This window comes from Blennius ocellaris (assembly GCF_963422515.1).
Source record: "Blennius ocellaris genome assembly, chromosome: 8".
NCBI classification, from domain to species: Eukaryota; Metazoa; Chordata; class Actinopteri; order Blenniiformes; family Blenniidae; genus Blennius; species Blennius ocellaris.
In genome coordinates this window covers 29,496,635-29,521,634 of record NC_137657.1, presented here as the reverse complement: position 1 = coordinate 29,521,634, position 25,000 = coordinate 29,496,635, and the positions used below count along the sequence as shown (strand labels likewise).

At 48.2% G+C, this 25,000-nt stretch overlaps 1 protein-coding gene across 1 annotated transcript in view; it reads right to left on the bottom strand.

The window, feature by feature from the left end:
- LOC308133904 (glutamate receptor ionotropic, kainate 2) overlaps nt 1-25,000 on the bottom strand; it is a gene marked incomplete at its 5' end in the record, with an annotated part of 304,935 nt that overhangs the window by 160,971 nt on the left and 118,964 nt on the right. Inside the window, 3 exons of the mRNA XM_080501449.1 lie at nt 12,307-12,480; nt 16,028-16,081; nt 20,090-20,271. Coding sequence (XP_080357575.1) covers nt 12,307-12,480; nt 16,028-16,081; nt 20,090-20,271 — 410 coding nt within the window. The remainder of the gene's footprint in view (nt 1-12,306; nt 12,481-16,027; nt 16,082-20,089; nt 20,272-25,000) is intronic.

Sequence of the window (25,000 nt, the reverse complement as noted above, 5' to 3'; positions counted from 1 at the left end):
GTGAACCCGTGGCCCTGGACTCCCTCTGGGGGAACCCGTGGCCCTGGACTCCCACTGGGTGAACCCGTGGCCCTGGACTCCCACTGGGTGAACCCGTGGCCCTGGACTCCCTCTGGGGGAACCGGTGGCCCTGGACTCCCACTGGGTGAACCGGTGGCCCTGGACTCCCACTGGGTGAACCGGTGGCCCTGGACTCCCTCTGGGTGAACCCGTGGCCCTGGACTCTCTCTGGGTGAACCGGTGGCCCTGGACTCTCTCTGGGTGAACCGGTGGCCCTGGACTCCCTCTGGGTGAACCCGTGGCCCTGGACTCCCTCTGGGTGAACCCGTGGCCCTGGACTCCCTCTGGGGGAACCCGTGGCCCTGGACTCCCACTGGGTGAACCCGTGGCCCTGGACTCCCACTGGGTGAACCCGTGGCCCTGGACTCCCTCTGGGGGAACCGGTGGCCCTGGACTCCCACTGGGTGAACCGGTGGCCCTGGACTCCCACTGGGTGAACCGGTGGCCCTGGACTCCCACTGGGTGAACCGGTGGCCCTGGACTCCCTCTGGGTGAACCGGTGGCCCTGGACTCTCTCTGGGTGAACCGGTGGCCCTGGACTCCCACTGGGGGAACCCGTGGCCCTGGACTCTCTCTGGGTGAACCGGTGGCCCTGGACTCTCTCTGGGTGAACCGGTGGCCCTGGACTCCCACTGGGGGAACCGGTGGCCCTGGACTCCCTCTGGGTGAACCGGTGGCCCTGGACTCCCTCTGGGTGAACCGGTGGCCCTGGACTCCCTCTGGGGGAACCGGTGGCCCTGGACTCCCTCTGGGTGAACTGGTGGCCCTGGACTCTCTCTGGGTGAACCGGTGGCCCTGGACTCTCTCTGGGGGAACCGGTGGCCCTGGACTCCCTCTGGGTGAACCGGTGGCCCTGGACTCCCTCTGGGTGAACCCGTGGCCCTGGACTCCCTCTGGGTGAACCCGTGGCCCTGGACTCCCTCTGGGGGAACCCGTGGCCCTGGACTCCCACTGGGTGAACCCGTGGCCCTGGACTCCCACTGGGTGAACCCGTGGCCCTGGACTCCCTCTGGGGGAACCGGTGGCCCTGGACTCCCACTGGGTGAACCGGTGGCCCTGGACTCCCACTGGGTGAACCGGTGGCCCTGGACTCCCACTGGGTGAACCGGTGGCCCTGGACTCCCTCTGGGTGAACCCGTGGCCCTGGACTCCCTCTGGGTGAACCGGTGGCCCTGGACTCCCTCTGGGTGAACCCGTGGCCCTGGACTCCCTCTGGGGGAACCCGTGGCCCTGGACTCCCACTGGGTGAACCCGTGGCCCTGGACTCCCACTGGGTGAACCCGTGGCCCTGGACTCCCTCTGGGGGAACCGGTGGCCCTGGACTCCCACTGGGTGAACCGGTGGCCCTGGACTCCCACTGGGTGAACCGGTGGCCCTGGACTCCCTCTGGGTGAACCCGTGGCCCTGGACTCTCTCTGGGTGAACCGGTGGCCCTGGACTCTCTCTGGGTGAACCGGTGGCCCTGGACTCCCACTGGGGGAACCGGTGGCCCTGGACTCCCTCTGGGTGAACCGGTGGCCCTGGACTCCCTCTGGGTGAACCGGTGGCCCTGGACTCCCTCTGGGGGAACCGGTGGCCCTGGACTCCCTCTGGGTGAACTGGTGGCCCTGGACTCTCTCTGGGTGAACCGGTGGCCCTGGACTCTCTCTGGGGGAACCGGTGGCCCTGGACTCCCTCTGGGTGAACCGGTGGCCCTGGACTCCCTCTGGGTGAACCCGTGGCCCTGGACTCCCTCTGGGTGAACCCGTGGCCCTGGACTCCCTCTGGGGGAACCCGTGGCCCTGGACTCCCACTGGGTGAACCCGTGGCCCTGGACTCCCACTGGGTGAACCCGTGGCCCTGGACTCCCTCTGGGGGAACCGGTGGCCCTGGACTCCCACTGGGTGAACCGGTGGCCCTGGACTCCCACTGGGTGAACCGGTGGCCCTGGACTCCCTCTGGGTGAACCCGTGGCCCTGGACTCTCTCTGGGTGAACCGGTGGCCCTGGACTCTCTCTGGGTGAACCGGTGGCCCTGGACTCCCACTGGGGGAACCGGTGGCCCTGGACTCCCTCTGGGTGAACTGGTGGCCCTGGACTCTCTCTGGGTGAACCGGTGGCCCTGGACTCCCTCTGGGGGAACCGGTGGCCCTGGACTCCCTCTGGGTGAACTGGTGGCCCTGGACTCTCTCTGGGTGAACCGGTGGCCCTGGACTCCCTCTGGGTGAACCGGTGGCCCTGGACTCCCTCCGCCTCACCCTGCCAAGAGAAGCGCTCCACCCCCTCCGCCCCCCTGCCTCTGCAGAACCGACCGCAGCTGCCAGAATAATGTCCCAGAAACACGTCACAGCCAAATTCCTTTCCCCGGCATGTGGACAATAGCGGCGCCAGGTCCAAGACCGCCAGCCAGAGAGAGGGAGGCAGAGACGGCTTGATGCACACACACACACACACACACACACACACACACACACACACACACACACACACACACACACACACACACACACACACACACACACACACACACACACACACACACACACACACACACACACACACACACACACACACACACACACACACACACACACACACACAGGCAGATGGAATGAACTAAGCCGAGAGAAGCCTCATGGAAAGGCGGAGGAGGGCACGGTCTGCTGGCGCCGTCCCAGAGCCCAGTGCAGCGGGAGTCGCAGCCAAAATGTGGAATAACCAAATATTAGCCTCCTCCCTAACGAGAACTCCTTCAAACGGCTTGAACTGCAGACAAAAGCCCTGGAAGCCTTTCAGAGCGACAGAAGCGTCCTGGTCGGGCCTCGGCCAACAACGTGGCAGGAAGAGCAGCGGCGGGGCGAAGCACGATGTGGATATCAAACTCAAGCTCCTCAGTATGCAGCCCTGCTGCTCCCACACCTCCACCCCGGCCCGGGGTCGGCGCCCTCGTGGACCCCGTGGACCCCGTGGACCCCGGGAGACGACCCTGCACCGGCTCACGCCCGGAAACAGAGCGGGGCGCTGCTTCCCGGCCGGCTCTGCCACTCAGGCCGGCGAGACGACGTGACTGACAGGTTGGAACAGAAACGAGGCGAAAAGCCCGGCTCTCAATCCTCCAACAGCTCCGTCCCATTCCAGCACACACACACACACACACACACACACACACACACACACACACACACACACACACACACACACTCTAACAATGTATTTCTGAGATAAGGACAGCGAGAACAAAACAAGATGAAAACACAGCACACGTCTCATCATGGATTATTTGGGTCGTAATATTCTTTCATTCTTTTCTCAGTAAAAAAGCACAGGTTTCTCCATTATTTTCACCAGTCTGAGTCTCAGTTGCAAACTGAAATGAAGTATTGTTGAGAAGTTGTTCTGCGATGAGAGGCTCTCCGTGATGAAGAAGGAACAGGAGGAGGATGTGTACTTGAGGAGTTTTTCATCCAACGAACACAGTGGCAGGAAATCACACCCAAAACCTCTCAAATTCACGAAACCTGAGACATTACCATGACATCTGTTTCATAAATGATTTGCACAAGACTTGCAAGTTTCTTGATTATTCTCAAACAGTGAACCGCTCCACAGGGGGCGCCACAGTTTGACAGCGTAGGTGAAGCTTCTTGATTTTGAGGGTTATAATAATTATAGATATAGTGTTAAATCGAGATAAGTCCAAATGTACTCGTCCAGTGACGAAACTGCTACAACATATGACAACAAAAGGACTATTTAAATTTTTTTAATGAAGACGGGAGTGTTGAACGTGAAGGTCTCAGCAGCAGTACGACGAGCGAGCAAAGTGGGCAGCGATGACGGAGCTCCATCTACAGAGCTCCATCTACAGAGCTCCATCTCCGGAGCTCCATCTACGGAGCTCCATCTACGGAGCTCCATCTACGGAGCTCCATCTCCGGAGCTCCATCTCCGGAGCTCCATCTCCGGAGCTCCATCTCCGGAGCTCCATCTCCGGAGCTCCATCTCCGGAGCTCCATCTACAGAGCTCCATCTCCAGAGCTCCATCTCCGGAGCTCCATCTACAGAGCTCCATCTACAGAGCTCCATCTCCGGAGCTCCATCTCCGGAGCTCCATCTCCGGAGCTCCATCTAGCTCCATCTACAGAGCTCCATCTCCAGAGCTCCATCTCCGGAGCTCCATCTACAGAGCTCCATCTACAGAGCTCCATCTCCGGAGCTCCATCTCCGGAGCTCCATCTCCGGAGCTCCATCTACGGAGCTCCATCTACAGAGCTCCATCTACGGAGCTCCATCTACGGAGCTCCATCTCCGGAGCTCCATCTCGGAGCTCCATCTCCGGAGCTCCATCTACGGAGCTCCATCTACGGAGCTCCATCTATGGAGCTCCAGCTACGGAGCTCCATCTCCGGAGCTCCATCTCGGAGCTCCATCTCCGGAGCTCCATCTACGGAGCTCCATCTACGGAGCTCCATCTACAGAGCTCCAGCTATGGAGCTCCATCTCCGGAGCTCCATAGCTGGAGCTCCATCTCCAGAGCTCCATCTCCAGAGCTCCATCTCCGGAGCTCCATCTACGGAGCTCCATCTATGGAGCTCCAGCTACAGAGCTCCATCTCCGGAGCTCCATCCAGGCTAAAAGGTTTGTTCATTCATTCAAAAAAAATGTGATTAAAAACAATTATTTTGAAACTGAATGTTCGCCAGAATGGGGCCAAAAGTTTGAACCTGAAAAAATATGATCTGAAAGTGAAAGAGAGTTGAACACACTTGAGAACAGGAATTGAATATGAAAGAAAATAAGATCTTAATCTGAAAAGATTAAACCTGCAAGTTAAAAGAGTAACACCTACATTTAAAAAAAAATATTTTTAAGAGATAGAAATGAAAATAAAGAATTGTATCAAAAGAATTCCAGAGCTGAATACAAATTACATTTAAGTCAAAAAAAAAACTTTTCATTCACTTATTTTTATTTTGTAACACAGTGTTTTGGATTTTTCAAAATAGAAGATCAAACCTTGAACATTCAGTTTAAAAAAATGTGTATTTTCCATCATATTTGTTTTCAGCGGGAAAAGAGCTGATGAAGCTTCAGGGGAATGAGAAAGATGAACCTGTGAGATCGCTGCTTCTTTTCAGGTTCAACGAACTGGTGAGACGGTTGAAAACGTCCCGAGTCTTTATGTCACAGACATTTTCCTCAAAGAGCAACTCATTAGTCCAAAACACAACAAAGACCTAAATGATCACCATGAGCATAATAAATCATACGAGGTGAAATGTTCATGGTGTTCGCTCCGTGTGGACGATGGACGGAAACTTCAGGATATTTGAGAGAAACTTTTTCTCCGAGCTTCAACTGGTCGTCACGTGAAGTTCGTCTCATACAAGCTGGGAACTTTCTGCACATGCTGGAAACACTTTAGCAGTTCACAATTTGAATATGAAATATATGCAACACACGCACACGCACATACACGCACACACACACACACACACACACACACACACACACACGCACACACACACACACACACACACACACACACACACACACACACACACACACACGCAGAGCAGCGATTGCATATTTGGCTGCTCTGTCTTGCGGAGAGTTTCCTGCCATTCAATAACATATCCCTGGTATAAATCATGCTATCTCCGCCACATGCTGCCTGAGCCACAATCAGAGGAGACGACTCCTGGAATGTGTCTGATGCTGCTGCGCCATTTTTTTCTATTAATATAACTCTGCTTTGGATCAGACTTTAAATGATATCTGTCAAAAAAGGGAAATAGCTTTCCATCACATTTGAATGTAGCCACAGGTACAGCATATTTATCGCACGACGAGGACGGGAATGATTCAGCGGCGCCGCCGCGGCTCCTGAATACCAAACTGTGTTTTGGGCGCCGCAACAAACAAAGAGACGACCTTCACGAGGGAGGGGTCAGCCAGAAGCTAACGTCTCTGTCTCCCAACTTACAACAAAGAGATAAACGGCGAAATTACAGTCGTGCCCGAGTCATTTCTTCCCTCAACCTGTTTCAATTCTGCACAATGAATCAGACAGCAGCTCAGGCAATTAACAAGGACAGACATTATGCTAATGAGAGCATGGAGCTTGTAAGGTCACTCTGGTTGTGCGTGTTAAGCCGCGGCGGAGGGCGAGGGATTCTCCGCCGCCACATTAATTGAAGGCAGCATGAAGGAACGAGGTGCAGAATCGGTTTACGTGATTTGTCACACGCAGACTGACGGCGGAGAAGGAAAACAACTTCATGGCTTTATTTAATCGGCCGTCATCATCTGAGGCGGCGGCGCGGGGGGATGTGCAGGGATCCGGGTCTGCGCCCCGAGCCGGGCTGAGCCGCCCGGCCTGTCGGATCAGCAGACGCGAGCTGCTCAAGCAGGTAATCGAGGTGAGCATCTCCATGTGAACGGATTAAAAAAAAAAAATACTCTCAACATGGTGTAACCTCATGAAAGACATTTTGAAGTACTTCTGTAGAAAGTTGACAAGTTACACAGGCACTAATTTAAAAGCAGCAGGGGGGCGTCCTGCGGTCCTCCTCGAGTGGATTCCTACACTTTGAAGAATTCTAAACCTCAGCGGGTCCTCGGTACAGATGTTTCACTTACTGACTGACCGGCACAGCAAAAGGGAAACACCTGGAATATAAAAATTCCCAAAAGGCAGATTTGTCTGTCAAGCTCCAGTGGAGGGAGGTCAGTACAGCAGGTTGGCCGGTGAAATCTAATGTTTCCAGTGCCCAACACACGAAACATGTTCCTTAATTACAAAAGATAAATTATGTGAAAAACTAAATTAAAAAAAGGAAAAAAAATATTGATATTAACGATGGAAAAACCACCTTTTCCTGAGGTATCTCTTGAATTTAATATATAGACGCATCTCATTAATTAAGAAAAAAAATTCTCAGTAAAAAAATACCCTTTATCTTATTTTCAAACAAAAATAAATCTCCCATCCTGCTAACATCCGAATTATTGACTTCTTATTCTTTAAAAGTACTGTCAATCAATGCTTTTTAAATACATTTAAAAACTGTCGTTTGGTAAAGTTTCTGCACCAAAGAGCACTTGGGTCGGTTAAAATAAAACGACATACTTGGATGATCTTTGAATTATAATTGAAACAGTTAAAGGGCTGAATGTAATTGTAAAGGGATGATTGTGGCAGTAATTGTGCTGACTCGACATGTCTGAACAATTTAGAGTGCATTGTGTAATATTCTTGAACATTTATAAGCAAACTATAAGGAACTGCTGCTCTTTTCAACGATCACACATTAGACTGGCGTCGTGTCCGCTTTGACCAGTGGCGGCAGTAGAGAGCTGTTTGTGTCGATGTTTACACACGTTCACCAAAGCGCCATATGAGAGACTCAAAACACAGATTATGATTGGGGTATGACGATGTTCCTTGGCATTAGGAACTGAACTGCAGTTGTGTCGTACTGTTAGAATTCATTCCCGTGTTCCCCTGAATTCCTGCGTGTTCATTTGATCCTGAGAGGCAGGAACACAGGTAACTTCTTCAATAGTGGATTTAATAATCACACAAACAAGAGATTACAAAAATGCATATATCAGATTACATAATGCTACAAAATTCCATATATCAGAGATTGCGTAATACGAGCTCGGACCGTTCTTCCTTGCAGACCCAGTATAGAGGCTGGGTCTACAGTGAAGAAGGGCCCCGCTGCAACGCGGGGTTCATATTTACACATTTACATACGACACCTCAACTCACACTGGTCAGTTCCTGGTGATGTCTGCGTTGCTATGGTGACGTTGATATTCCTTTGTCTCCCAAACTGCTTCAAACTGGTTCTTCTCAGAGCTCCACGTTCTGGGGGACAAAGTGACCTCTGACCTCTTATCTTAGCTTGACCATGTGTTTGCAGAGTGGAGCGCTGAGGAGACGTCGCCGACCAATGTGGAAAGTCCCCGAACAGGATTTAAGAGCTTTGTTTTTCCCAACTTTAGCAGTGGGAGGAATCCCAGCTGTGTAGAAACACAACTGAATACAATATGTTCACTTGTCTCACAGAAAACAAATGTTTAACTTCTATATTCCTTCACTACACACGCTAAACTTCCTCTAACAGGACGGATCACATGTTTAGTTTCAGCTCCTGATTGTTGAAAGGAGGAGAATCTCAAAGCCAAGAACGAAGGACAGCAGCAGCCTTACATGTTATTAAGAGGGAAGCCTGAACACCAACATTATTATTATCATTACCTCTTAATCTGCTCCTCAATAGAAGTAGAAAAAGTAAGAGGTGCGATGTGAGAGGAGCTCCCTCAGTGCCATCCATCACGATGTGCACTTCCATAAGTTACAGCACGTCAGCAGTTCACTGCTTAAGCACACAAAACCGTAAATACAGCACACAAATGAAGCCGTTAATCAAACGTTTACGGAACCTTTCACCATGTCAATATGCATTAGCTGCTGACTGATTGCCATTTGTCTAATTAATCAATCCCCACCTTCAAACTCAAATGCCATTAATTCACTGATGAGCAGGGTCACAGCACACTCCTCGTACGCATAAATCTCCTCCTGTCGCCGGTCCAAGAAGAACCCGCGGGCTGGAGGCTCGCCGTGAGCCAGCCAATAGGAAGGGCTTTGACTTCCCTCCCGTTCCGTCTCCTCTTGTGAGGACTTAAGACGTCGGATTGACTCGGGGACACGGTGCGTCGGCCGCTGCTGGCCGCCGGCGGCCGACGCTGAGCTTTCAGTGTTTTTAAAAAAAAATGTCCACTTATTACAAACACGGTCCATTTCAGGTCTCGAGTGGGAAACTATTGATTGAGCCACAAATCTAACAAAAGGGGCTTAAACTGAGTAACACCCACTCTCCGATATAAACCCACAAACATGACTCAGCAGGTTCTGCCTCTGCTGGAGGAGAAGGAGGGAGAATAAAGGAGGGGGGGGGGGGGTCTCGTCTCCCCCAGAGGAGAGCCACGCTTTTCAATCAGGACCAACATGTTGCTGCCGCCGGGGTTTTCCAGCTGGAATCAGACGGAGCTCTGCAGCCATCCAACATTAACACCTCCATGTCGCTCTGGGAATCAAACAAGGGCTCTGATTTCACTGGTGCTTCCCACTCTCTGTCCTCCACTCGCTTCCTCTTCTTCTCTCTTCCATTCATCCTCCTCGTCTCCTTCCCCCCCCCCCCCCCCCCCCAGTGCGCTCGCTTCTTCTCATTCCCATGTCTCTGGTGGCTTGACGGTTTTTGGCAGAGTTCCCAGATAAGAGAGTGGTATGAAAGCAGCGTGGAGGAACTGTTATTACAGGCAGTGTGCTCTGATCACAGAGGCTTCAGATCACAGTGACACCGGCTCTTCTTATCGCCACTCACACTCATTTTGGAGCTCAGGGCACCGAGGGCTCTGACTCTCACAGGATCGCTGGGAAGTCGAGGTAAGACGAGGCGAGGCGTCGTGACTCTGGCTGCTCTAGTCTGTCAAGAACAAGGAGCCGAGGCGTCGTGACTCTGGCTGCTCTAGTCTGTCAAGAACAAGGAGCCGAGGCGTCGTGACTCTGGCTGCTCTAGTCTGTCAAGAACAAGGAGCCGAGGCGTCGTGACTCTGGCTGCTCTAGTCTGTCAAGAACAACCAGCCGAGACGTCGTCACTCTGGCTGCTCTAGTCTGTCAAGAACAAGGAGGCGAGGCGTCGTGACTCTGGCTGCTCTAGTCTGTCAAGAACAACCAGCCGAGGTGTCGTCACTCTGACTGCTCTAGTCTGTCAAGAACAAGGAGCCGAGGCGTCGTGACTCTGGCTGCTCTAGTCTGTCAAGAACAAGGAGCCGAGGCGTCGTGACTCTGGCTGCTCTAGTCTGTCAAGAACAACCAGCCGAGACGTCGTGACTCTGGCTGCTCTAGTCTGTCAAGAACAAGGAGGCGAGGCGTCGTGACTCCGGCTGCTCTAGTCTGTCAAGAACAAGGAGGCGAGGCGTCGTCACTCTGGCTGCTCTAGTCTGTCAAGAACAACCAGCCGAGACGTCGTGACTCTGGCTGCTCTAGTCTGTCAAGAACAAGGAGCCGAGGCGTCGTGACTCTGGCTGCTCTAGTCTGTCAAGAACAAGGAGCCGAGGCGTCGTGACTCTGGCTGCTCTAGTCTGTCAAGAACAAGGAGCCGAGGCGTCGTGACTCTGGCTGCTCTAGTCTGTCAAGAACAAGGAGGCGAGGCGTCGTGACTCTGGCTGCTCTAGTCTGTCAAGAACAACCAGCCGAGGCGTCGTGACTCCAGCTGCTCTAGTCTGTCAAGAACAACCAGCCGAGGCGTCGTCACTCTGGCTGCTCTAGTCTGTCAAGAACAAGGAGGCGAGGCGTCGTGACTCTGGCTGCTCTAGTCTGTCAAGAACAAGGAGGCGGGGCGTCGTGACTCTGGCTGCTCTAGTCTGTCAAGAACAACCAGCCGAGACGTCGTGACTCCGGCTGCTCTAGTCTGTCAAGAACAACCAGCCGAGGCGTCGTGACTCTGGCTGCTCTAGTCTGTCAAGAACAACCAGCCTGGGCGTCGTGACTCTGGCTGCTCTAGTCTGTCAAGAACAAGGAGGCGAGGCGTCGTGACTCTGGCTGCTCTAGTCTGTCAAGAACAAGGAGCCTGGGCGTCGTGACTCTGGCTGCTCTAGTCTGTCAAGAACAAGGAGCCGAGACGTCGTGACTCTGGCTGCTCTAGTCTGTCAAGAACAACCAGCCTGGGCGTCGTGACTCTGGCTGCTCTAGTATGTCAAGAACAACCAGCCGAGGCGTCGTGACTCTGGCTGCTCTAGTCTGTCAAGAACAAGGAGCCGAGGCGTCGTGACTCTGGCTGCTCTAGTCTGTCAAGAACAAGGAGGCGAGGCGTCGTGACTCCGGCTGCTCTAGTCTGTCAAGAACAACCAGCCGAGGCGTCGTGACTCTGGCTGCTCTAGTCTGTCAAGAACAACCAGCCTGGGCGTCGTGACTCTGGCTGCTCTAGTCTGTCAAGAACAAGGAGGCGAGGCGTCGTGACTCTGGCTGCTCTAGTCTGTCAAGAACAAGGAGCCTGGGCGTCGTGACTCTGGCTGCTCTAGTCTGTCAAGAACAAGGAGCCGAGACGTCGTGACTCTGGCTGCTCTAGTCTGTCAAGAACAACCAGCCTGGGCGTCGTGACTCTGGCTGCTCTAGTATGTCAAGAACAACCAGCCGAGGCGTCGTGACTCTGGCTGCTCTAGTCTGTCAAGAACAAGGAGCCGAGGCGTCGTGACTCTGGCTGCTCTAGTCTGTCAAGAACAACCAGCCTGGGCGTCGTGACTCTGGCTGCTCTAGTCTGTCAAGAACAAGGTTGTATTTCATCATGACTTCATATTTGCAAAATCCAGGCCGTTAGATGGGAGCAAAATGGAGCAACTGGCAAATATGCAAGGCTTTGGTGGATTATCCTGGAGCCAGCTCCAGGAAACAGTCAGGATCCCCCCCCCCACACACACACACACACACACACACACACACACACACATCATCTAGAACAAAGAACTACAGGATTAAACCATGTATATTACGTATTTGTTAATCTGTAACACACAATGAGGTTGAAAAGGAATATTTCACTGACTGCAGAACCTGTAACAGAAGCGCTTGTGAAAAATGTGTGTTTTGAATAGATATGGTCACAGACAATGATTGACAGCAATATAACTCTTTGAAACACTTTACCTTTCATCACACCAGCCAGAAATAGTCACAATCAATCCAGGAAGGCCATTTTTCTTTCAGTAGCGATTGTGAAATCGTGTCTTAGTGCGAAGTACACCGAAGCAGAGTACGACTCCATGTCGACGATTACAATACATTATCTCACTACAGGCTTTGAATGTCATGTCACGAACCCACTTCACTCCTTCATTGTTGCCGTCTAATGGAGAGAATCATCAACGCCGAGTTTCAAAATGCCTCACCTCGTCCCTCGTGATTTACAAGCATGTCTAAATGACCCCGGCGGATTAGAGTGCAAGACGCTTTAACGTCGATCACGTCGGGTTCAAATGCAATCAAAAAGGGCAAATTAAGTACATTTTGGGTGTGATGATGGGAAACGGCCTGCAGTGACTCACACAAGGTGACCAGTGTGGCTGCTGAGTCACGGAAAGTCATTTCCAACAACGTGCCCACGGAACTATTGACAGTGTGGACGGAAGAGTTTGAGCACAAAGCATTCATTCATTCATTCATTTGTCCCGTCATTGAGCCGGTGGCACTCACGGTCATGAAGCCGTCCAGTAGACCAGAGTCAGGCTTCGGTGGAGCCTGTAGTCGCTCCATGGACCACTTCTCGATGATGGAGGCCACCTGGCTGTTCTCCGTGTTGAGGATCCTGAAGCCCGTCATGTTGACGCCACTGTATCGGTAAGGCTCCACGTCCAGGGCAAACAGGTCCTGCAAGCAAAGAAAAGGAGGTGAAGCAGAGGGAATGCCATGGCATGGAAGAAGCTGGAGTAAGGCTCAAGGTTGTTTGAAAACACAGGATATATAACAATCACACATTGGGAAGAAGTCATCAATAAGACTATTAAAAAACACCTTTAGTATAATGATCATCTCAACAAGAGGCAAACATGAAAAGGTAGAGAGGACCGTCAACCAGACCACACCTCAACGCCTCATGGTGATTTTGTCCACGGAAGGTCGACTGGAGAAACACTAAAACCTACAAACACTAAAAACCTCCCAAACTGAGTCAATAGAGAAAACGTCCCTGTGTTGATCACATGAAAGAGTCTTTACTGCCTGTAGAACACCCAGCAGATCAAACATCGACGTTCAGTCAGTCCCCTGCCAATCCTTATTAAAACCAGCACCCACATTGATATTGTTGGCTTTTTACTGGACATTTTAAAAAGTTACTGACTTTGCAGTGACTACTTTATCTTGTGAGTCAACCTTGAAGCCGATGTTTACAACAAGCCAATCAAGTTAGCAACCGATAGCTAATGCTAGTCTAAAAGCAAACAAAGTGACTGCGTGAGAATTTGATTATGTAGCTCACTAAGAAAAATGCTAAATACATTAAATGATTAATGAATTAAGAATTGGCTGTAAGAAGGAATTGCAGTGTGATGGTTGGGTTTAGCATAATTGTTGCACACAGGAGACTTGTAGAGCGTAAACATCAGAAAATCACATGTAGCTTATATATGTGTGTGTGTGTATATATATATATAAAGATGTTTTATAATACATTTGATGTGAATATGTGTCTATTTGTGAAAATCTGCGGCTCTATCCATTATACATGTCAGCTGAAATGTCCTGCAGGCGACTGGTAAATATCACCAGACATTTCATAAAAGTGTGATGTGAGGCCTGCTATCGCCACGGCGATCAGACCATGGTCACAATCTGAGGCAGTTAACGCAAGGTAAGTGAAGAGTGAAGAGAAGGCTGGCAGGAAAATGGCCGCCATATGTGTCCTCAGTGTGGCCGTGTTGTTCACTCTGCTGGGAGAATTAGGCTGTCAGCACTGGACGCTCCTCCTGCCAAACACAGCAGTGGGAAGTGACAAGACCCCCCCCCCCCCCGTCCACCCCTCTCTCACTCACTGTTTGTATTTTTACGTTTCATCTTCCTGAGCAAAAAAAATAATAAATCACCAGAGGGATATTTAATTATGTTGCATAAATTGTGCCGTGCTGAATGGATTAGGAAAGAAAGCGTGCATCTTTAGAGGCTTCATTTCAAACTGCAAAATTATCCCTTTTTATTCACCGTGATGAAAAGCACAAACAGTTGACAAGCTGAAGAATTCAGATTTGAAAGAAGTTTGACATGAAAAAAGAAAAGGACGGGGGGAAGGAGGGGGAGAGGAGACGGAGGGGGAGGCGATGTTTTGATCCCAGACAACATGAGCTGCCTCTTCACCATGAAGAGTGGCTGCAGCTTTAATAGCCGTCAAATCTTTGACCTGAAACAGGAACTGAGGGCAGAACGGCAGCGCGGGATAACGCCGAAGGAAGAGTCGTGCATGCATTTGTGCGTCTGGCCTTTTAATGATGTGCACAGTCAAATGGGGCTTTTATGCAATCAAGGGCACGATTATGCAGAAATATTCGACCAATAATGCTCCTGCAGAGTCGAATCACGACTTTGTACCTGGGCTCATTAAGGTGTTTTCTACAAAACTTGATGTAAATTTGTAGCCGTGACAAAAAAAAATGGGTTTTTAATAAGTGGGTGGATATTTTAAGCCCTTATTGAAATGTTTTATTTCCTCCTGATGAACGTTTAGTGAGCAAATAAAAGAAGCTGCCACTGACGCACGTAACGTCCCTCCAGAACTCTGAGGACGCTCGATGAAGAAGATATTGGAAACATTGCAAAAAACCCATGAATTGGGATGTGTGCGTTCTGGCGTTGACTGAACGATGAATGGAGGCGGCCGGCTTCTGTTTCACGCCGTCGCCTCCGTGACAAAGAAACGACGACACCGACAGGCAGGCAGGTCACTTGAGGCCAGTCGTCTCCGACAGCCGGCAGCGGCAGAAGTCTGCTTTAAAGTAAGCGAACAGCTCAGAAATTTAAATAATTACGAAATAATGAATGACATTACCAAATTCCTAGCAGTTGTTATTTTTCATTATCCTCCAGCAGTGAAGGCAAGCAGCACAAATTGGATGCCAAGTGTGGCTCACTACCTCTCGCCCCACCGCTACATCGCCGGCTGTTTGCCAAGCTTTGCTGTCATCAAATGCTCCCGGCTGGGAGAACGCCAGGTTACTTCTGCAAAGATAGAGATTTCTTCGACAGAACACAGTTGCAGAGCTTCTGCAGGACACTTGTGAAAACAATTAGTTTTGCATTAATTAGGGAAGTGAGCGATTCAGACAAATATCCATTCCAAACATAGCCACGCTGTAGAATATCAGCAGTTTTATATCGAGTCCACCCAACAACAGCAAAGACTAAATAATTAGTGGTTCCTTTAGGAAGGAAATTATGTATATGACCACTTTGGATGGGTAAGAGTAATCTGCTAATTGGTTTAAACATCAACAGAAATAATTGCTGCTCAGTCTTCTATTCATGGAGAGTCAGCACCTGCCACTAGTTGGAGCTACTGAGCCGTCACACATCAGGCCTCCACAGAAAGAAAATTAATCTGCACCAACCACAGGAAGCCAACGTTTTGGACATTAACCTGCACCAACCTGTGACGTCGCCACGCTCAGGCTAGCTTCACATGTTGGACGTTTACGAAAACACAACTCTTCACCACAATGAATTCAAAGACTTCAGGAAGTTCCTGGAAGATGTTGAGTCTGAACACGAGGGACGATGGTATTATCGACATGCTAAATTAAAAAATTGTGCATAAAATGTTTTTAATTTATTTCATTTATTTATTGATTAACAGGCTAACCCCTTGAGATGTAATGTCTTGCGTGAGAGACGTCCTACAACAGACATTTAGAAACAAATTCAAAGCAAACTGGATCAAAATATAACATTTTATTTGTTTCAGCTTTGAAAACGATCACGTAAGAGAACGCAGTCAAAAAGACTCGGCAGGGGGGGAAAAGTATGAGGAGGAGGAAAGTATGATCACATGCAACAAGAGAAAATGATTACATTTGGAAGAAAGAACGAGAATTGACAAAAGAAGAGATGACGAGGACATAAAGGGAGAAAAAAAGAAACCTGAGTAAAAGAAAGACACGAACATGTAAAAAGAAATAAGGGCAGTTATCTTGATGTCACAAAGTAGTGAGCCATCATCTTCTCTGGATAACACCGCAGAAGAAGAGGGAGAAGGGATTGATCCACAGAAATAAATGTAAAATAAATGGCTTTAAAAAATGAAGACAGATGATGAGAGCCATCTCATTTTTTGGGGGGGACATTGCAAGAAATCTTGATGAGGACATGAAACTGTGGGTTGGACCTGATGACAAAGTGGCTGTGCAGCACAGCATCGTTCTCTACTTACCAGTGTGGTGAAGATATAGTGATAATACTCTGTCATCATCCCCATGGCGAGGGCCTGAGAGAGAGAGAGAGAGCGAGAGAGAGAGAGAGAGAGAGGAGGAAGCAGAAGGAGAGAGATTTAGAAATGAATAGGAAGACAGATATAATATTTTGTCACACACACACACACACGATTGTTTGTGTGGCTGCACGGCTGCTGGGACCGCCGTGTAATGTGAGGAGGCATACATTTCTGCTGCACTGCTGCAGCCACAGGCGCCCGGGGGAAAAACAAACAAACAAACAACCACCCCAAAAAAGACAAAACAGGCAAATAAAGCAGCTCAGTCTCATCACTCGTTTGGCGCAGAAAGGACAAGACGGCAGAGGAAGAGTGCACGATGCTGTCGACGGGCAACATTTGCGTAGAAGACGCCGTCCCTTGAGGGAGAGGAGCGTCGCCGTGGCGTCGCCGTGGCGTCGCCGTGGCGTCGCCGTGGCGTCGCCGTGGGGGATTATTCTGGGAGCCGCGGTTTAGTTGAACTGGCCCCAACCAACAGAAAAGAAAAAAAAAAGAGAATGTAAAAACAGACCAGCTTGTGAGGTGCGATGCTCGTGTGAAAACACAAACATGGACTGTAATATGACGAGTTGAAGTGTTTCTACTTGGAACAGACTTTACTGGAGAAGGTGTAAAGGATCTGGTCACGAGCAGGAGAGGATGTAAAGACGTCTGTGTCACGGCACAGATGGATGTGTTAACACATCGCTGGAGGAAGTACACAGTATACTGGGCAAACCTGCATTTACTGCTGCACATTCTGTGCCAATGTGCAGAAGTGGAGCGCCTTTTAAGTACGAAGTGGAATGTAAAGTGGAGAAAGTGTTTGACTTTCAGACTTGATTTCCTCCTCAGGATATGGATGGAGTTTGAGTTCACACAGTTTAGTTTAGTTTATATTGAATTGTCTGTACGTGAACTGAGATACTTTGGGATGGAGACGCCATCAGGTAGTAAAACACGTCACCTGCAGGGCTGGAGAGAGAATGACCTCCAAGACGAGGGCTGGACATTATGAGATGAACACGCAGTGTTTTCAAATATCACAACGAGCTCTTTAGATAGTCAAACGTGTCTTGAAGTGGATTATTTGACATTTAGATGTTGAATGCAACCACAGAACACACAAGTCCCATGGAGACCTGGACCCCAGGTTGGGAAAACGTAAACCAAACTAAACAATAGTCATACATGGATAGTATGACCATCATAGTTTAATTTCCTTGTATTTCATCTTGCTGTATATTTTGCTCCCCTTGGCACTTATTATACTTTATTATAGTTTGTGATTTTTATCTTATTTTTTAGTCCTATTTTTTTTATATCTACTTATTATTACTCTTACTGTGAATTTGTTGGTCCTTAGAGTTCTTGATTGTCATTGTATATAAGATTCCTCTATTCTTTGCACATTTCTTGTCTTTCCTACTCAAGAGTCCTTAAGAGCAGAATGGAACAAGTACATTTCTCCTTTGTGAGATCAATAAAGGCTCATCTTATCGTATCTTATCTTATCTTATCTTATAGTAGAGTCATCGTGTGTAATACTTTGACCATAAACATTGTTGTTGTGCATCAAACTAAGCAGCTAAATAGAGACATGAACAATGTGTTCATACCGAAACGTAAAACCCCAATAGTGGAACGACATCATTCTCCCGTTGAAGCTGTGGTTTCTGTTAGAAGTGGTCAGACACATAAACTTTTACATGAAAACCGGATTATTGCCATGTTCACACTCAGCATGAGCCAGACTCTCCTCACCAAGCAGCTGTAGCAGCTTCACTAACGGGAATTTGTACTCATTCTCACCATTAACCAAGGCAAATCTGTCTCTAGAAATGCACCTTGGAGATGAGATTTTAAAGCAGAATCACCTTGCTGTGTAATATTCTATTATCACCCGGCCGGCGTGAGAGAGTGCTGGCTCCACGCCAGCCTGTCACGGCGCTGTGCGGTGATGCCAGACTCACTAAACCTATATGAATCCCAGATCAGGCCAGGGCAGCGAGGGTGATCAAACAGGTAGGGGAGGATAATAGAGAGTGGCGGCTGAACCTTGGGAAGGTGTCAGTGTTGAGTGTGAGGAGCGCCCACTCACTGCTGACTCACAGAGTCCTGGCAGCCGAGTGCCACAAACCTCTCACGGCTTATTCAGCTACACTTTTTTTCGGCGTCCTGCTCAGCTAACCGGCTCTTACATTTCAAAATGAAATCACAGATTTGAACAACACAGAAAAAAAAAAAAGAAAAAAAAGATGTGTCTGATTTTTTTGCCTCGGCACTTAAAGTCACATTTAGAAACCAGTGATAGCAAATGTCTCTTTCCGCAGCATTCACAAAGTCAACAGCTGGAGTGTGTGTGGAATGTGTTTGTGACTCAGCAGGTCGGTCTACTCAGGCTGCACAAAAAGAAAGTAAAGTGGAAATGCTCTCATGTGCAGGTAAACAAAGAGGCGTAAATGACGGGGAAGAGCATGCAGCTAAAAGCACCAGCCTGAGTCTCCGCTGACACTTTCATGGGCTTTAAACTACAATTCTGGTCCCAATGCATTCAATTTGTTTTTTGTTTTTCAGAATCTACAAATGTAAAGGCCCTTCGTTAATGATCCTCCTGGCTACATGTCAAGCTGTTTGTCCCACAGTGGAGTCCAGGACCTTCTTGGGAGGTGGGCAGAGACCACGTGGAGGACCCGACCCCTCTTCTGCACTGACATTGCATTAATTATATTATTTGCAAATGTCACACGGACCACAATCTACAGCAAACTTAAAAAGAAAAACCCTGCCCATTGTTTTTCATTTGAACTGCTGATGTCACTTTGAGCCTCAGTCATAGTGGCTTCAGTGACACGAGTGCAGTGGAACACTGCAAACTGCCCTTTTCACTGTGATCACTGTGATCACTACACACCACTCCCCATCACCTTATTGGCTCCTGGTCCAATTGAACTTGTCGATCCCAAACAGCCCGACAAGCACAGAATGTGATTTAAAAAGAGTTCTTCCTGTTCCTGCAGGATTGTGGGGGTTGGCTGACAGCTAATGAAGAGCTTACAGCCGCTAACTTATTGGTGTGTCACATAATGAGAACATCAGAGCAGGATACTTATGGCTTTCATTACTTCCCATTAGCAGGGTTCCTCTCTGACATTATTAATGGAAGGTGTCCTTGACCTTCCCCCGCAATCTACCATTCAGGCATTGATTAAGAACCCTGGGAGAGTGACAGAGTTCTGGGGCTGAATCATGTTGTCTTTAATATTTTATCATCCCACGAGCTGGAGAAATATGAAGGCGTGTTAATGGAGTTCCTCCACTCAAATAGAAAACGGCCATGCCCTGCACATTCTCAGTTAGAGTTTCTGTGTAAAGCCGTCCAGGAGCTCCTGTCGGTGGTGTGAGCTTTCCACATAACCAAGAGGAAGATTGGAAAAAAAAAACCCTCTTTTCTCAAGGCTGCTGTGGTTTAGAGGCTGAAATTCTAAAGTATTTCCAGTCACAAGCAGCTCCAGATAATAACCACGACGGCACACAGGTGATTCCAGCAAGGCATGAATGCTAATGCTAACAGCGCCGGTCACAAGACTATTTAGTGATTAAATAGACATTGGATAAAACAGACGTTAGACTATGGATATTGAAAAAGGGGGCAAAACAAGAATACAAAGTTTGTTTGTTCACTTTTGTTACTTCCTAACATTTACACCAAAATGGTTTCAGGTGAAAACACAAAGCCGTCGACAAAACCACTGAAAATGGAACATTTACGAAGTGGTACTTTACACCGGTTTGTCGTGAAGACGGGCGAAAACTATACTTTCTGAAACCACTTAAGGCCCGCCTCCTTGTTGACGGTGGAAAACGCCTATTTACATGTGATTTACATGTTTTTTGTTCTTCTTTCAGTGGAACTTATACTCCAGAACATACGGTACTCAGTCTGGGTTGTGCTGAGGCGTTGACCTTGATGTGAAGAGTGTTGCATCATCTGCATGTGGATATTAACAGAAAGACATGAACCTGCTTCAGGATCCCAGCGGCCATCTCGTGGCCACAGTCGAAGATGATGTGAAACTCCTTCCCTCTCTTCATCTCCTTCAGCAGCGGCTTGGCGTCCTTGGTGTCCGCCGGCAGCTGTCGGATCTTTAAGCGGATGTTGTAGCGGGACGGCGCCTTGATAAGTTCTTGCAAGCGAATCAGACCTGCGGGGGGAAGAAACACAAAGGAAACAAATATATTTTAATGATTTATTTTGCCTTAAGAGTCATTTGCTTTCGGAGAAAAAATGAGCCAAGTAGCAAACGGAGCCAGCCGGGCTCCCAGGAGAGCAATCCATTTCCGAGAAGGAAGTTTCAAATAAATGCGTCTTTCCACAGTAATTGAGGCAACAACTACTCCCGATTCATTCCGGTTACAATTAGAGCGAGGTAACGAAAGCTGCGGGGATATATTTCCGTCCTCCCTTCCTTTCTAATGAACTCCATTCCTCTCCCTGCAACCTCCTGCTCTGTTTTCAGCACTGCGAACTGGGTTTGAGCCGGCGGAGCTGCAGCGGCAGAGAGACGACCCCCGACCCCACGAAGCTCCTCCCAAACTCCACGGAACAAAGACTGAAGTGAAAACTGCCCGTGACCTTCAACTCCTGCGTCGTTCAGCGGTGGATGAGGTGAGCTCTGCTCCTCGCTCACAGTCGCTCGCGTGGTTCGGTTGGTTTCCTCTCCCTGTTTTAGAAACACTTAGAAACGACGGCGTGGTTCTAAAGGCAACGTGAAGCTCGCCTCAGGCCTCATCCTGGCCTCCACCAGTGTCCAGACTAATCCGAGATCTGCCTTTTCATGCATTCGTAACTTTATTCCGTGTTCCGCCGGGGTCTGAGCGCCAAATAACCTTCTTCAGCCAATAAAGCAAACCCATGTTTGATTCTTTACAGCAGAGTTTCTCACCCTCTGGTGTTTCCTCCAGATCGTCAGCTGAGCCGGGGGAAATTATCACATTTCACATTTTTTTTCTAAAAAAACCTTTGCTCTCACAGCGACAGTGTGTTGCAGAGTAATCCTGTATAAATACTCTTCACCACTAGAGGGCAGCACAGAACTTTGCCGGTGAAATGTAAAGTGACAGACGTCAGTGTGGTTCATCTCCACCTCCTGCTACCATCTTGTATCAAAGTACTGTGTCAGTGACAGTGATGGAGAAGTTTTTGAAAACCAGGATCTCAGCTCTTCATCCATCAGGTCCAGGTTTCACACTGAGGGAGGCACTATTAAAAAAAGGATTTACTGGATTCCTGTTGATAAAACTTTGATGAGAAAGACGTTATATTGTTAATAGAGGCTACAGAGTTTAACATTTCCGGGTGGAGGTGTGACTCCAGAGTTTTCCAAACAAAAAAGTGTGTCATGGCTCAAAAAGGTTGAAAAACTCTGGTTTACAGGGTTGAAGTGACTCAAGAACACGTCCAAAGGTGGGAGAGAAGAGTTGGTTTTCTGTGCTCCTGAGCTGAACCTTCAAACTGTTTACTTCTAATGTCTTCACAGAGCAGCAGGTCACCAAGGATTCACCCACGGTATCAAAATACATCAAATAATGAATCCTTTTCTTTGTGAAACATTATTGTCCTGTCCTGTAAGGATAAAAACATGAAAATCAAGCAGCTGATTGAAAGCAGTGTCAAATAATTAGATCTCTCGTCCGTCTAGAGATTCTCCCCAACATTAGTACCACCAACCGGAAAGTATAAAAATGTGTTGTTGTTTTTTATTTTCAGGTTACTTTATGAAAACTTCCCGTTTCAGAATAGAAGGGTATTTTTACTGCTGTCGGATGTCATAATGGGTCCATTTTGACAAGCACAGTATGGAATAGTTAGATATAACTGTCTGAGACCACCACCAACTGTGCTTTGAAAATCACATAAACACGGTTCTGCAGTCCTTTTCTTTTCTGGGAAAAAAACAAAAAACCTTTTATAGAGTATTTATCAAAACGCATTCAGAATTTAATACATTTCCACCCAGGTTGAGCCTTTTAGGCTTTAAAGTCAGTGTGTATGAAACATTATATGTGCTATTTATACATAATAACACACACACACACACACACACACACACACACACACACACACACACACACACACACACACACACACACACACACACACACACACACACACACACACACACACACACACACACAGTATAGAGGAGAGCCAGGGAAAGCGAGAGAGTATAAATGAATATTTAACCAGTATTTCCTCCAGGTTCAGCAGTGTGGAGGCTCCTGGTCAGCCAACCTGGCAACCCGCTGTTTAGCTGCAGAGTTACTTATGTGGTCATTAAATTGAGCTTTACAAAGTAAAACTAATGACTTTTACTTTCTCAATCAGCTGTCAGGGATTTTTTTTAAAGTGAAACTTTCTGCCTTAATGTAATTGCAGTGGTCTTCTGCTGCTGTGGAGTCACGCTGCTGCATCCAGAGACGCTGCTGCTCCGGGAAGGGAGCAAAAAAAACTAAAACAAAACGAAAGAAAGAAAAGTTCCTTTAATTACGTTAAATTTTCTTAATGGATTATACGTTTCAAATCTTAAAATTTTATTAACGTGTTATTTTTGACAGCAATAGTAATAATAATAACAATAATAATAATAATAATCGCCAGTCTGTCACAGTAATAAGAGTATACCAGAATAGAATAATTCAAAAGGACTGAAAGACTTATTCTAGTGTGTCACCTTTTCAGGCAGTGAGAACATTTGATCAAATTTGTAGTTTTCACTTTTACATACTAACTAGTGACATGTATACACTCAGTATACTTTGAACTAGGCGAGGTCCACCAAAACTATTACATGGACCAAAGGGCCAAATTAGGATTGTAAAGCAATTCTGAGAATTGGAGCCCCTTATTTCACAAAAAGACAAAAGCTGCACGTTAAACTCAGAATCAACTGCAGTCAGTTTCATGTCTGTCGAACATTTTCAGTTCCAATGTGATTTACTGACCTCGTCTTTCGCTTGACTGCAAATAACACGCAGGCGACCTGTTCTTGGTTTGTATTCACTAAAATTCTTATTGATCATGGAAAATAAGTTCTGAAACTCAAAAGACAAAGAACAAATAAAAACATTTCTGACCTAAAATAATCAATGTGGTCACACTGACATGACCGTACTGTGTCCGTACACAGATCCTGATCACCGTTACTACGAAGCAGGTTATCAACACGGGAGTTCAACCCAGTGTAGAATATGAATCCATCACCGTGGCGACAGGAGTAGTTCTGCTTCCATGAATTCATGTCTCTGCAGTTCTGTCAGGTGAGCTCATTAACTCTTCCAGATCAACCCTGATGGAGAAAAACAGACTTGCAACAAGTCGACAACAAAAACATCCTTCAAAGCTTCAGTGACCAGGATTTCTTTTATTATGTGAAAACGATAGTTCGAGATTAATTTCTCCTCTCTGCTGCAGCTCAGCGCCAATCACCATCTTTTAATAACGGGCGGGGCATTTTCCAAGAGACCTGATTGGTCGGGAGGCGGAGCTCTGACCGCTTATCCAGAACATAACCTGCTCTGGAGCAGGTGAGACAGCCAGAGTCAGTTACCATGGCGATTTATCCCGGAGAGAAGTGGACCAGTGTCATAGGATGAAAAACCCCAGAGTTAATACTTGACGTTTTCTGGATAAGAGAAAATCCAGCGTCTGGTGTGTGTGTGTGTGTGTAAGTGTGAGTGTGTGTGTGTGTGTGTGTGTGTGTGTGTGTGTGTGTGTGTGTGTGTGTGTGCGTGTGTGTGTGTGTCACAGCCCAGCATCCCCAGCTGTTTGGCCTGTGGCATTATTTGTTTACTTCCTGCTTCCAGATGAGTGCTGCGGCGCGGTGGGAGAGCAGGCGGCCGCTCGCTGCTTTTCATTAAATCAAACACTCTGCCGCACACTGATGATGATACCCCCAGAGCGCTGACCTGGGAGACACTGGCGCCGTTCCATTTAACCGTCACATGACAGGGCGACTCCTCAGCTGTGGGTCACCACCTCTCCGCTGGTCACTGAGACACGCCGCTGAGTATTAATGTACACAGAGTGGGCTCCAGAGGTCTGCTGCAGTGTCACTGTGTCTCTGTGCACAAATATGTCCACACGTGTTAAAGACAAAAGCCAATGTGAGTCACCACTTCATAAGAGCAAGACCAAAGAAGTTGCTATGGTTTCATGTCTCTCAGCGAGAGATGCCGCCATAGGATTTCTACTCACGCAGGTGATTTGCACTGACAGTCGATTAAGGATCAGTCACAGCACCAACTTGGATCCTTTTCCCCCAAAGAAGCAGATTTCTAACTTCCAATGTATATAGGACTTTGATTTGACTCATATTTTCTGTAGTGTTTGGTGAATTTATGTCTCTTGTAACGCAACGTTCCATCTTTTGTGGGCTGGGTTGAGCTCCGGTTCAATGCTACTTTGATGAAGCTTGTTTGGAAGATGGATGAATTTACTGACATTGACAATAACGATCCTGGATTCCGCTGACATCACTCCGGCTGGAAGGTGGAGGATGGAGCGCAGGAACATTTTGGGTCGTTAAATCTGTTCGGGCTCCCGTCAGCAGTGCCTAATTTACTTCATGCGGCAGATGGACAGACAGACACACGGGCAGATGGACGTGTGCTCGTCCAGTCAGTCTCTGCTGATTTTCACCAACTGATGAAGTAATATGATTAAAGGTCAACAGGTTTTTGCCAACGCACAGGATCGACAGTGATCTACGTGCACGCTGCCTTTTACTAACCTGCATGTGAATGGAAGAGAAAGTCTGGTGTGCGTGTGTGTGTGTGCACGTGTGTGTGCATGTGTGTGTGTGTGCGTGCGCTGTCCTGACTGGAGTCCAATCTGGTGTGAGCGCTCGATGTTGCGTGAGCTGTCTGAGGAGA